Below are 12769 nucleotides of genomic sequence, written 5' to 3'. Positions count from 1 at the left end.
TAATATATGATTGTTATAACAAATATTATATAGTTTAATTCTAGAACATGTGTTTATAAAGGATCTTATAGAAATTGATTAATAAGTTATGTACCTATCTAATTCTATTTTTGATAATGTTTTGAAAAACAATTTATCATAATTTAATAATAAATATTGAAGGACATTTTTAATTTTTAAAAATATTTTTTGTTTGTTTTAACAATAAATAATTGTATTTTATACCAATTCGAATGTTAGGGTCAAACACTCGACCGGGTTTCAATATCGATCGACACGTTACAAAAACCATAGTTTGATATTTTGTCGTCATGTAAACATATTTATTTTTACGGGGAAGGTTTTTTCATTAGCCATCCCAATTAACACGTTGCAGCTAACACTGCTTTTATATGTATACTTCTATCACTATACATTATAATATGATATATTATCAATAGAAGTGACAGCGTCGTATTCAATACAACGTTATGACATAATATTTTTATCGTTATTGTTATTATAAAATGGTAGGTACTTACTTGCTTGATTTTTTTTACAAATATACCCTCCGACCGTGTTACAGTCGTTGGCGGTCCAGTAAAGACCCCTGGGTAAATTTACAGGTGGTGACGATAGCCAACTAATCGCGAGACACATATCCTTATACGACATTTTGTTCGTAGTGTCGGTTGCCAACCAAGCTGTGCATATTATATAATATTATGGTTGTAATAACAATTTATTTTATTATGCGAATTAAATTTTTTTAAGAAATACCTAATAATATGTAAACAACGCTAGACAAACCTGAAAATGTTTCTGTTGAGTTATCCACCCAGTACCAAGATTTATCATTCCATGTTCCACCTAACCAATAAATCGCTGATCTGCTTTCCGTCGATTCCCGAATAAAAGATTCGACGAACTGTTCTTCCTCGGCATTATGGACGCTCGTCAATTCAGCCTTGGAAAACGCCACACAAATACATAATAGTTTTAAAAATATTTTCGAAAGCCATAAATTCTAAATCTATAAAAATAATAGTTTGAAATATACTTTAATTCCATTGCAGATACTCTTAGCGGTGTGCCATGACACTTCCGGGTAACTGGCAAACAAATAACAAGACCCGTTGAACATTTGCTGTCTCGCGTCGTCACACTCGTTGTTGACTGTTTATCACGCACAACATAAAACTCGATTAGCAAATGATATTGCCGCAACGGTAACCTGTAATATGTATCACTGAGTCACCTGACGTGCATTACTTACCGTGTTCGGCGGATACGCGAGCCTTGAATCCGCTGAACGAGTGCGAATAGTCGGACACGAAATGTATCCTCAATTTGGTCCTCCTCGTGACAAACCTAGTTAGTTTGAGTATGTCGCTCTTATCACCACAGTGTTTAGGGCCCTCGTCGTCATCACCCGGAATTAATTCGACGTAATCGTAACTGCAACTGTAAACCACCGTGTATGCGGTATGCAACTTAGATTGGGATATTTTCTAACTAGTAATCATGACTTTAAACGGAACGAAAAAGAGAATAGACGATAATTCTCGCGAGTTAAGTGACAAAAAAAAATATTGATTCTCCATCAAAAAAATATTACAAAACGCGTACAAATTATATCAACTAGTATAAAATGGGTGATCGTAAACTCCGCCGGGACGCCGAAATACGGGTTAGATAAAAAGATAATGAAAAAGTATAATGTTAACTTCATCGGTTTTATTTTTTTACCTATAATGGGTATATATATATAGAAACTCCGCCAGTGTTAAGACCTTCCTACATTAAATACGTTGACATCCGTTGCGTATTGCGTCAAAATTACTAAAGTTGATATTAGTTTAACATAAAATGCCTATATATTTTATGATTATTAGTTATTACTATTATTAATTATAATTATTTAACGAAATATACATAACAATTTGTATCATTGATTTATTCAGACAATTTTTATTGTTTTTATTTTTAAGTTTTATATACTTTTTGACACATTATTTAATGTGCACAATTATTATTATTAAATTTTTTTTTATTATTTATTTTAAGTATATCAAATTTATACTGTTAGCTTAGAAATTTTTTATTTTTAAGTCTTATATATTTTTAGTATATTACGACTAACTTTTTTTTTTGATGTGGACGATTATCATTATAAAAATTATGATTTTTTTTTTAATAATAATAATTTATAGGTATTCATATTATATTGTTACCTGATTTTCGTTTCTACTGGATGAGTTTACGGAGTTAACTCATTTTTACCTGTTGTTTTTTTCTGATGGATTTAACTTTAAAAAAAGGTTCTAGTGGTGGAGTTTACATGCGCCCGTAAAATATATATAAAATTGGCAATTAATAAATAATTAAGAAAGCAATTAAATCCAGCGTATCTATACTTCATTAAAAAATATATAAATATGCTTAGTTATTCATTACTGTAATTTTCATAAATACATAATTACTTATATATATTTTTTTACACTAATAGTTATGTAATACTTGAATTTATGTATTATATATAATTCAATAGTTGCTTTTATAAATTATAATGTTTATTCAAATGTACGAAATTTGGAAAGAAAATAACCTTAACCTTCATTCCAGAATAAATATAGATGTATATTATATAATTTTCGCTAAACTGTTTTTAAAATGTGAATTTAAACTTACGTTGATTCGTTTTCCAACATGAGTTCTTCGAATTCGACTTCAATCTGATAACCTCGAGGCACTTCTACAATGAAAGTGCAATCTTGGTTGTCAGGATAAGGTTGTGGAAAACCTGGACTCGATACCGAGGCGAACCTCATCTCGCTGGTTAATTTCATCGTGACATTACAACTCGATTCGTCCGAATCTAAAAAAAATGATATACAAATACAATTTATATAGCTAATATTTTTTTCATAATTTCTCTACACTTATAATTTATTAAAAATGACACCCTAAAACCTACGGTGTAGATTAAATCGTTACCATAATCGTTTAAAGAGGTGTGCTGTTGCGTTTGGCATAGAAATCGATTTTTCACAGAACAATCGCGGTCGTTCCAAGTGTAAGACGAATTTCGATTAAAGTACTTGAGCAACCGGTTTTGGGGCCTGTACACTTGTCTTAGTTCAACACAGTCTTGTCTGCTAAGTCCATCGTCGTTAGGCTGTTTTGAATTTGGTCCACTATAAGGTTGGTGTATGTGTCCTTGATACCAATCTACAAAATAAACGATAAAACAGATACACCGGTTATCGTCTGTTTATCTGCGACAAATTATTAGATATCGTTAGTGCATCAGTGGTCGATTATCATTGATAATATAAGGCCAATAAATCGTATAACTATTTAGTAAGATTCCTTTGTGTACTATTATTCTATGCGACACCATTAATAACTCGACTTACTGGAATAAGTGAACGGCGATGAATCTGTCCATTTGAAAAACCCTTCGTTGTTCATGTCTGTAGCTCCGATCCAATACGGAGCGTTATCACTATAACTCGGGCTTAAAAAAAAAAAATCAACATTATTCTTATACAAATATAATATTGTTTGTGTTGGCCGAATCATATCCTATTATCATTCGAGCGAATGTTTAAGTCACAAATAAGTTACAAGAGAATCATATTAATAAAAAAAACATAATTTATCTGTAAACAATAAGAGCTATTTCTGATTTATGTTTTATAAATGAAATATACAATTTACGCATATAGTGTACATTATGTATAAATATTGTATACTCGCTAGTAGAAAAATGAGTGTTTTTATTTTAATTTATCTTTACAGTATTAGAATTTACCACGGTCGCTTTATAAAATACAAGTATAACTCTATAAACTCCCTATTCCACTTTCATTAATTTGCCCATACCATTTATTTTCTGGTATGAATCTTTGACTATGCGTGAGTTCTAAAAAATTATTTTTCCGCTGAGTTATTGGTAGACCACGATGATATTGTGCTCCCAAATTAAATAAAATGAACAATAGAAAAAAATGTTATTGGAACAAGACAACTTGCGACTGTAGTTAAAGATAATATTTTACACGTGTAGGTACCTATAATATTGTACTTATTATAGATAACCCATAATATTGCAATTATAAAAATAATTATGTATAATACACAAATTATTCAATTTAAAAACTCAATTGACTATTGTTTATAAAGGAGGTTACTCATCATTAGTACCTACGTTACCTAATGTTAGAACTCACTACCTACCTTATCATGAGATCGAATCGGTTATCACGTGATGTTAATTTTTAATACAATTTTGCTGTAAAACAGAAAAGGAGGTTTCTATAGGAGAATTATATCGCAAATGATATACATCGCTGATTCACAGCGTATAGGATATAATATATAAATATAACATTACACATGTAATATGTACAAAATATATAAAAATGTGTCTTACCTATTAATCAATATTGTGTCAATGAGCATTTGTGTGCGATGACTGTCGATGCTGGCCAAATGACCTCCACCGCCATTTTGAGTGCAATATTCTTCGGCGTCTTCCCAGTTGAGCAATTCGTTAATGATGGTCAGACACCGGCCCGCCCTAAGCGACACGGAACCGTATGGGCACTGCGACACTACTTCCGGTATTGGTTCGGCCCGGTACGATACCACCAGTGTTGGCACATGCATTGATGCTGACGATGACTCCATCAGCACCACGTTCGTCTCAGATACCATAGACATCTGTCGTTTGGGTCCATCGGCCGGCGCGCAGTAGAACCACCCGACCGCGCCATCGGTGAGCCGAAACAAAGTTCCCGGACACGTGGTGGTTGATTGGTGAATTGGAAGTGTGTCGATCTGTGGCACATATACGACAATAATAAAGTGGTCTGTACATAACTCAGGTATTGACCGGGAATATGGATATAATATAGCCAATAAAGATATTATATGTATTTGTATAGTATTTTAGTAATACATTTAGTGATCCAAACCTACTCATAAATTATCATCTACAATGGCGTCACGAAGATATTTTTTTGAGACAATTGCCTCAAATAATTAAAGAGTCGATTTTGTTTGGGTGCAATCATATTTTTATATTTTTACTATCATTATATTAAATAAGTAATATGTTAATTTTAATTCAGTGTTTTTAATTAGCATTATACTATAGATATATTTTATTGATTTATTTTAGGAATCAGCCTCGTACGTAACAAAATGCTATGTGGTTGTATATAATGAGCCCCCATTACTGGAAAGATATTAAATGCGATTAGCTTGTATGACTAGGGTATTTATTATTGGAAGTTATAGGAAATTATAAGTAATAAAACATATAATAACCCGTTACATTAATGTTCAATGATATCGTAAAATAATATCAATTTTAATTTTTTTAATAAAAATAAATTATACACGGGCAGGTTTTAATTTTATTCGTGAATGGGTGGGAAAGTAGCTTCATAATATTTCCCTTTATAGATAACGTTTTTGTGATGCCACTGATCATCTATCATGATTATATTATGTAAATACAATAATGGTTCATAAAAATTGTCTTTATTATCTGATTCCAGTACATAATATACATATTTTATAGGTGATTGTGAATTCTATACCTTAAATCATCGCCTAGCGGAAAATAGTCATGAACGAGTTTGCATATCACCTCCAACACATCGTAACGAGCCACCCCGTCCGTTTCTAGATGATTATGCGCCAAGCCCCACGTAAAAGTAGGATTCATGCATAAGTTATCTAAATTATCGTAACCCACGTGGCACATCCACATATTCCTTGTAATAATAGCAACATTGGCATATGTCTCTATGACACGTATTAAGAATTAATTGTATAATTTCATGAATAATATGTGTATATTACATAGGTTTCGATACTCAAGGTAAGACCTTAGTAAAATAGTCATGTAACATGTAAATATGAAGTAGTATTATGCATTTTCATCGTTCATCGTTTTGTATTATTCATGTAATCAAATATACAAAATATATAATTATATATTATACATTTCAATATGATCATGTATACTAAATATACAGCGTTATCATATAATTTACTCATTATTGTGTATAATTGGACAGGATGTGAATTTGACGTAGTGATTGTCAACAGTGGGCGAATACAGAACGTTTTAGTGTTTATATTGTTTAAGCATATACTATATAATATATTTTGCATAGTAAAACATGATTATTTTTTTAAATTTAATTATTGAAATAAAATAATTCATTATTAATTCAAAAATTAAATATTTTAGTGCATTTAAACGCTTCGTAACTATTTAACATTAAGGGTCGTCTAAAAAAAAAATAACGAATGAACAAAAGTTGGTTATGGAATAAAACATCAGTGAGACACAGTATGAAAAAAGGGACATTAACTCCAGTGTAAGAATGAGCTTATAGATATCCTATTAAAATTTAACACATATTTAATCCGATCGATAAATCGTAATTAACATTAAATATTAATTAATTCCGGATGTTTATTTAATATTGAAAAAAGAGATTTTATTTTTAATATCCTTTTTAAATTGATGACTGTGCCATTAGTAGATTTTTTTTATAGCTTACATTTCATATTTGAAAATAACACGAACATTTAGTCAGGTCATATTAAATATATATGTATATTGGCTTTTATAGTTTACTTTTTTTTTCTTCTTTTTTAGTGAAAATGTTGCTACAATTTATTTCAAGTATAAAATATAAAGCTTTAACATTATTATTATTATTTTGTTTGGACACCTTGATACCTGTTCTGAATACGAAATACGCGATATGAACAATCAACTATTTTTCTATTCTCAATCAAAATAATCTGGCTGATGCTATTTATATTTAAACAATAATCATATTATATTATAATAGCAAAAAAAAACTAATTTCTAAATAATAATAAAAAATCTAATTTTTATTTTTCATTCCCCTTAACTAATCTATCTAATATACAACTGACGAGTGTTATTATGTAACTAGTGATTAACTAAATTTTAATACTAATTGGAAACTTAATATTATTCTGAAACGTGTAATACGAGTAAAATCATTCTCTTTGATAAAACGTTAAAAGAAACGTCGTTAGCAATGTAATATTATTATATAAATGTGTATTATCATATAGACACATTTTAGAGAAAAACGCGGTCGATGGAGATAATGTTAATCAACTGATCGTGTCTATCATCTTATTAATGAAGGTAGGTAACTGTTTAATATTCTTACATAGTAGAAACGTGTATAAAATGTAATCAAAAATTAACGTCATCATTATTATCAGTATTATGACCTATTCATCAAACGCTAAGGGTTGATGCACTTTTCAAATACCATTATATAATTTTAATCGTGAACTATATTGCCAAATATTGGTAACATTAATTCGAACATTAAAATATCTGAAGTATATTCATTAATTATATGGATGAATAATGAAAGAATAAATTATTTACCCTATACTTATTGAATTTTAAGAAACTGCGGAGAATTATCGCTGCATAGTAACTTTTATAGTAGCGTGAATGATAATTAACCAAAGATGGTCACCATTCCGATCACAGAGCCTCATTTGTATACTATGTGATAGAATTGTAGTATAAACATTGGTATTTAGTCAAAGTATCCTAACCTAGGGTTAAGTTCTTCTAATGATTTATGTCAGTATCGACTTATAATTTAATACTACTACTAATAATAATAGTATATATTATTTATAAAACCCATAAAACTCAGTTCGTGGTTACAATGATCGTGGTGCAGAACAGTGAGACAGGGGTTTACTATACATGGTGTATACAATTTGTTATGTCGTTATACGTATTATGGTAATTAGTCTAGGGCTGGAAGTTTTATGCAAACCATATTTGTACAAAATTAAAATATTTAAAATATAATTCAGTACAAATTTGTTTTGTGATAATATTATGTAGGTTTTTTTGTAGCATAATTTTGGTATTCTTTTTTTTACATATTTTGTATTGTTGAAACAGTCTATTTTCGAACTTATAATTTTTGAAAAATTCAATAAAATTGATTTAATATTGATTTAGATTATTCACAAACTTTTGAAATTTGGACATAGATTTTGAAAGCGCAACTACGAAATTCAGCTGACAAAACAAAAATAACGAAGTTAATTAGCTACTGGACCATTACTATAATTAATTTTTTTTTTAATAAAATTTATTGACTATAACGAAATTTAAAAATATCTGTTCTATATCTGAATTAATACTATAGTACCGTTAGATAGTTTAATATATAAGTATAATCATTAGACATAAGATATAGGACATATTATATTATATTAATTTACTAAAATATAATTTTATTACATCGATTTGTTCGGCTTATAAGCTCTATAGACTATGGAGATGACTATGTTTTGTTACATAAATTATTGTATACATAGACACGCAGTCAAATTCAAAACAGGTAATGAATGAACAATGTATGTATCTTATCGTCGTTGTCACAGGTATAGAATCGAATAAAGCGAACGGAAAATGGCGAATAAAACAACAAACCCGACGTGGGGCTGTTAGTAGATAGTTATCGTTTTAGTCTTTAGTCTCTTTCGACCATATCGCACAGTGCATACGTATTCATTCGCAATTTTACTAACACCGTTTGCAATAAATGTTGCGTGGCATTCGAAAAATGATCCCAAACGATTGAAGTGCTTGTTTATTGATGGTGGGCTGACCAACCACAGGGTTTCGTGTAAAACACGACGATGTATATATGCAACGATTTTTTAGTATTTTGAATCGATCCGAAACGATAAAGTCTGGTGATAAAATTGTTTTATGGCCTGCTACAAATCACTTGAGTATCGATCGAAATTCATGTCCAGATACGACAAATAGTGTTTCGAAAAAATAAAAGTAGATTTTTCAATAACCGTTCGCCGCAGCCCTCTGAATTTAAACGAGACCACGGAAAACACTGATGAATCGTAGATGATGTCGATAAGTCACGTATTGTAAATACGTTAGTTATTATAGAGATTTTGTAAATATTGACTTTGACCTTAACCCCAACACCGCCATTATTCAAATTTGCATTTTGTACCGTATATATTCCAATCGATATAAATTGTGGCAATATATAAAAAAAAACATTGGAAAAGGAACAATTTTTACAAGAGCAGATTAAGATATTTACAAAATTGACTAATTTAAATTAGTATAATTTAAATTTTTACAAGCAGCTAATTAAATTTTTACCTTAATATAATTATTTTTTCTAAATATAGAGATTATAATATTACTGCACAACTTAATTATTATTTCCATTATATTTTTTAATATTTTTTTAAATTAATTAAATTTTCAATTTGTATTACTAATACTACGTAAACAAACGCAATCATTTTTGGGGAGATTACTCAGTCAACCTCATCGTGGTGTCTCCTGGACAATGCTAATAGGCTGAAGGGACTCAACTCAAACAATCTAACAAATATTGGTTGGACTTAACTTTGACAGGTAACACAAAAGTATTTGTGGAACTCCATTCAATATCATCGAAAAAAAATAGTACACGATAAAATGTTATGACTTCGTATTTAATATTTAATAGATCCTTTACTCCGTTTGTGATGTAGGGAGAGACATATTATATTCTCACGTGGAGTGTTTGTTTCCAATATTTACAATAATATCTATACTACCTGTGTATGTATTTATAAAAAAATATTAATGTACCAAGATAATAATTTTTTTATTTTTCTAATATGCAGAAAAAAGATTAAATAAATCCATTAACAGATTTATATTATAATCTTAAACTATGATCGAACTGCATTAAAAAAACAGCATTCCAACCAAATGAAAAAATAATTTGACCACCACTGTCGTGATCTTATGATAATAATAATTTGGATCTTTGATCGTTGTTTTATGCAATCGTGGACATCATTGAAATATTAAAAATATTACTACGAAACCGTGAATACAAATAAATAAATAACGAATATGAGGTTTTTATTACAATACGTACCTAATAATAATAATAATCAGGGCCCCCACAAGGGGAGGAGGGCTAATGGACCTTGAGTACAGGGGCCCGGCTATTCTAAGGGCCCGTGAACCCGTTGAAATTTATTTGAAATTGTTGAAATGGGCTGGGACAAACATTTAGTACAGGAGCCCAAGATTGTATGTGGGGGCCCTGATAATAATAATAATAATAATAATAATAATAATATAATGTCAGTACTGACCGTCATGGGTTTGGCGGTGGTGGCTACATGGTCGTAGTCAGCGGTGACAGCCACGTCTGCATCCGCAGTCTGATGACCGAACGGCACAGAGTTGATGAGCAACCGCAACCGGTAACCGTACGGCTGAGTGACCTTGTACCGGCACTCGGAACCGGGCGTGAACACGACGGTACCGTTCTGCTGGGCCACGTCGTTGTCGAAACAGTTGGCGGCCAACCGGTAAACGATGGAGAACGCGTACCGGCCCACCGTGGACGTGATGGCGGGCGGCGGCGACCGGCCCGCGTCCAGCACGTAGTGCCGGTCAGCTTCGCGCAGGTCCTCCAGCTTGCCGCACACCGGCTGGTGGCCGAACACTTGAAGCCGTCCCCGTTTGCACGGCACGTTCAGCTTGACGACGTCGACCACCAACCGGGCGCGGTGTCGCTGCACGAACCTGACCACGCACTGCTGTTGCTGTTGACCGCGGACCAGCGGCAGGTCTCTGGACGACAGCCGACCCGATTCGGCGGCCAACAGGTACAGCTCGCAGTCTGCGAACCGAGTCCGATCGAGTCAGTGTTTGTTGTTCGAGTGTCGGGGGTCGTGCCGATCGTTGACTATTTCCGTCTTTCCGGCGGCTCACGGTAATGTTAAATACGCGCACAGAAGCAAAACCGTCCCAAAAAAAATTTCGGCTTCAGGGGAAAATTAACACGGAACTACCCGATCATCATAAAACGATATGACGATAAAAAATATCGTCGCAGAGATATGGAAAATGTTAGAAAATCTGTCCAGCCAAGATCATTTAAACTCATAATAATATAGAATATGTTAATATGACTTATAGACTTTAAGACTTAGTATTAAAATAAATACTGGTAGCTATATTAGCTAGTAGCTTTACGACCATAAATAGTAAGGACTAAACATCGAATAAATAATAATAAAAATATCGAGCATTATGTAATATTATGGTTAATAATTAGACAAACCAGATTGATATAACTATCACAGTCAACGATCGACACTGCTATAATTATGGTGACTAGATATAAAATTTTAAAAAAAGTACATTTTTTTGGTAAAAATACCGTGTGTAAAATTTGAATAAATAAATACAAAACTTTGTTAATATATAGGAAACATATTAACAGATAACAAATTAAATTAACTATATTACCAACCAATTAGATTGCATTAGCTCGAACCATAAAATATAAATTAATACCAAATTATAAAAATCATTAACATGTAAATTAGCCCATAATATTTTCAAAAAAGAGTAAAATTTTATGTACTTAACACTATTGTTTATAACACTAGGACATGCATAAAAAAAGAGTAGTGTCCTACGAAAAATAGTACGTCTAGTCACCATAGCTGTAATACGCTACATTGGTACTTGTAATAACGAATTTACGAAATTATACTAAATAATTAGGATATTTTTATTACTCGTTTTCGCACCAGGACAATAATAAATGACAATTGTTATGATTAAAGATAACTGAAAACATAGCCTGTTTTATACAGTATGGTTACAGACTACAGAAATTAAATTATATTATTAGCATTTCACGAAAAAAGTATTTTATCAATCGTGAGACTTAATGGGTACCGCCAAGTAATCTTAATCATACGTTCTCGTTATTATCTGACTAATCGGAAGTGTGAACCCGATTAAAATCAGTGAAAAATATTGTCTATTGAAAATGTTTCAACGGTCGTACGATAATCATTCTTTGCTATATTATACTTGATATTAATATAAAAATACGCGTGTTAAACAAATTTAAAATTAGTATACAATATTAGTTCTCATACTTGTGTTTTAATATAATTTTTTCTAGAAATAAGCATACAAATGTGGTATAAATGCGCAGATCAAGATTTCCGTATATATAATTTCCCGACGGAATGACGAATAATATGCCCCAGGACTTCCAATGTGTAGATTCTGTTTTCCCATAATTTTAGATCAATATAAACACATCCCCGGAAAGTGGTTTGTATTCGTAACTAATTTACATATGTTATATAAACCAGAAATTATATTATTTATATCTACGATCTTCGCGGTATTGTGGTATATGTATTAAACTATGATAATATACATTAGACCGTAATGGACTATACCGTAAACATTACTGTATTAGTTTACCTTTTAGTATTTGTATTCTCTTTTTGAACTGGTTGGTATCTGGTGCTCCTAAAGTACTGTATTCTAACCTGAAACAACGTCAGTCACCACTATTATATTATATATTATTATTATACAACATAAAATAGCTAGTACAAGGTAGTACAAATACACACCAAAACATTATTTCGTAAAACCAACCGATCTAATCGAATTTCCCACGAGAATTCGCAATAGGTAAGTACCTACTACCTTAGACTAATATAACTCTGCTGTAAATTGTATTAACATTATTATTTTATTACACGCTAGGTAGATACCGCGATGCTTGTTTAACGTGGAATCCGTCGAGACCAAAAATAAACGTTCTATCTTCACAAGTATAAAAAAAAATTACATTGAACATTTCAATCGCGCAAATGAAAA

The 12769-nt window shown here is 31.2% G+C and overlaps 1 protein-coding gene across 3 annotated transcripts in view; it reads right to left on the bottom strand.

Moving 5' to 3' along the window:
- LOC132923489 (uncharacterized) overlaps nt 1–12769 on the bottom strand; it is a 92477-nt gene that overhangs the window by 12301 nt on the left and 67407 nt on the right. For all 3 annotated transcript variants that reach the window (XM_060987519.1, XM_060987520.1, XM_060987521.1), the window contains exons 4-13: nt 12365–12432; nt 10219–10751; nt 4418–4824; nt 3399–3499; nt 2977–3210; nt 2671–2857; nt 1256–1443; nt 1040–1155; nt 790–946; nt 522–683 (exon numbers count right to left, since the gene is read on the bottom strand). In XM_060987519.1, coding sequence (XP_060843502.1) covers nt 522–683; nt 790–946; nt 1040–1155; nt 1256–1443; nt 2671–2857; nt 2977–3210; nt 3399–3499; nt 4418–4824; nt 10219–10751; nt 12365–12432 — 2153 coding nt within the window. The remainder of the gene's footprint in view (nt 1–521; nt 684–789; nt 947–1039; nt 1156–1255; nt 1444–2670; nt 2858–2976; nt 3211–3398; nt 3500–4417; nt 4825–10218; nt 10752–12364; nt 12433–12769) is intronic.

Source organism: Rhopalosiphum padi, chromosome 2, assembly GCF_020882245.1.
Source record: "Rhopalosiphum padi isolate XX-2018 chromosome 2, ASM2088224v1, whole genome shotgun sequence".
Lineage (NCBI taxonomy): Eukaryota > Metazoa > Arthropoda > Insecta > Hemiptera > Aphididae > Rhopalosiphum > Rhopalosiphum padi.
The sequence above is the reverse complement of the archived record's forward strand: the minus strand, read 5'-3'. Positions and strand labels throughout refer to the sequence as shown.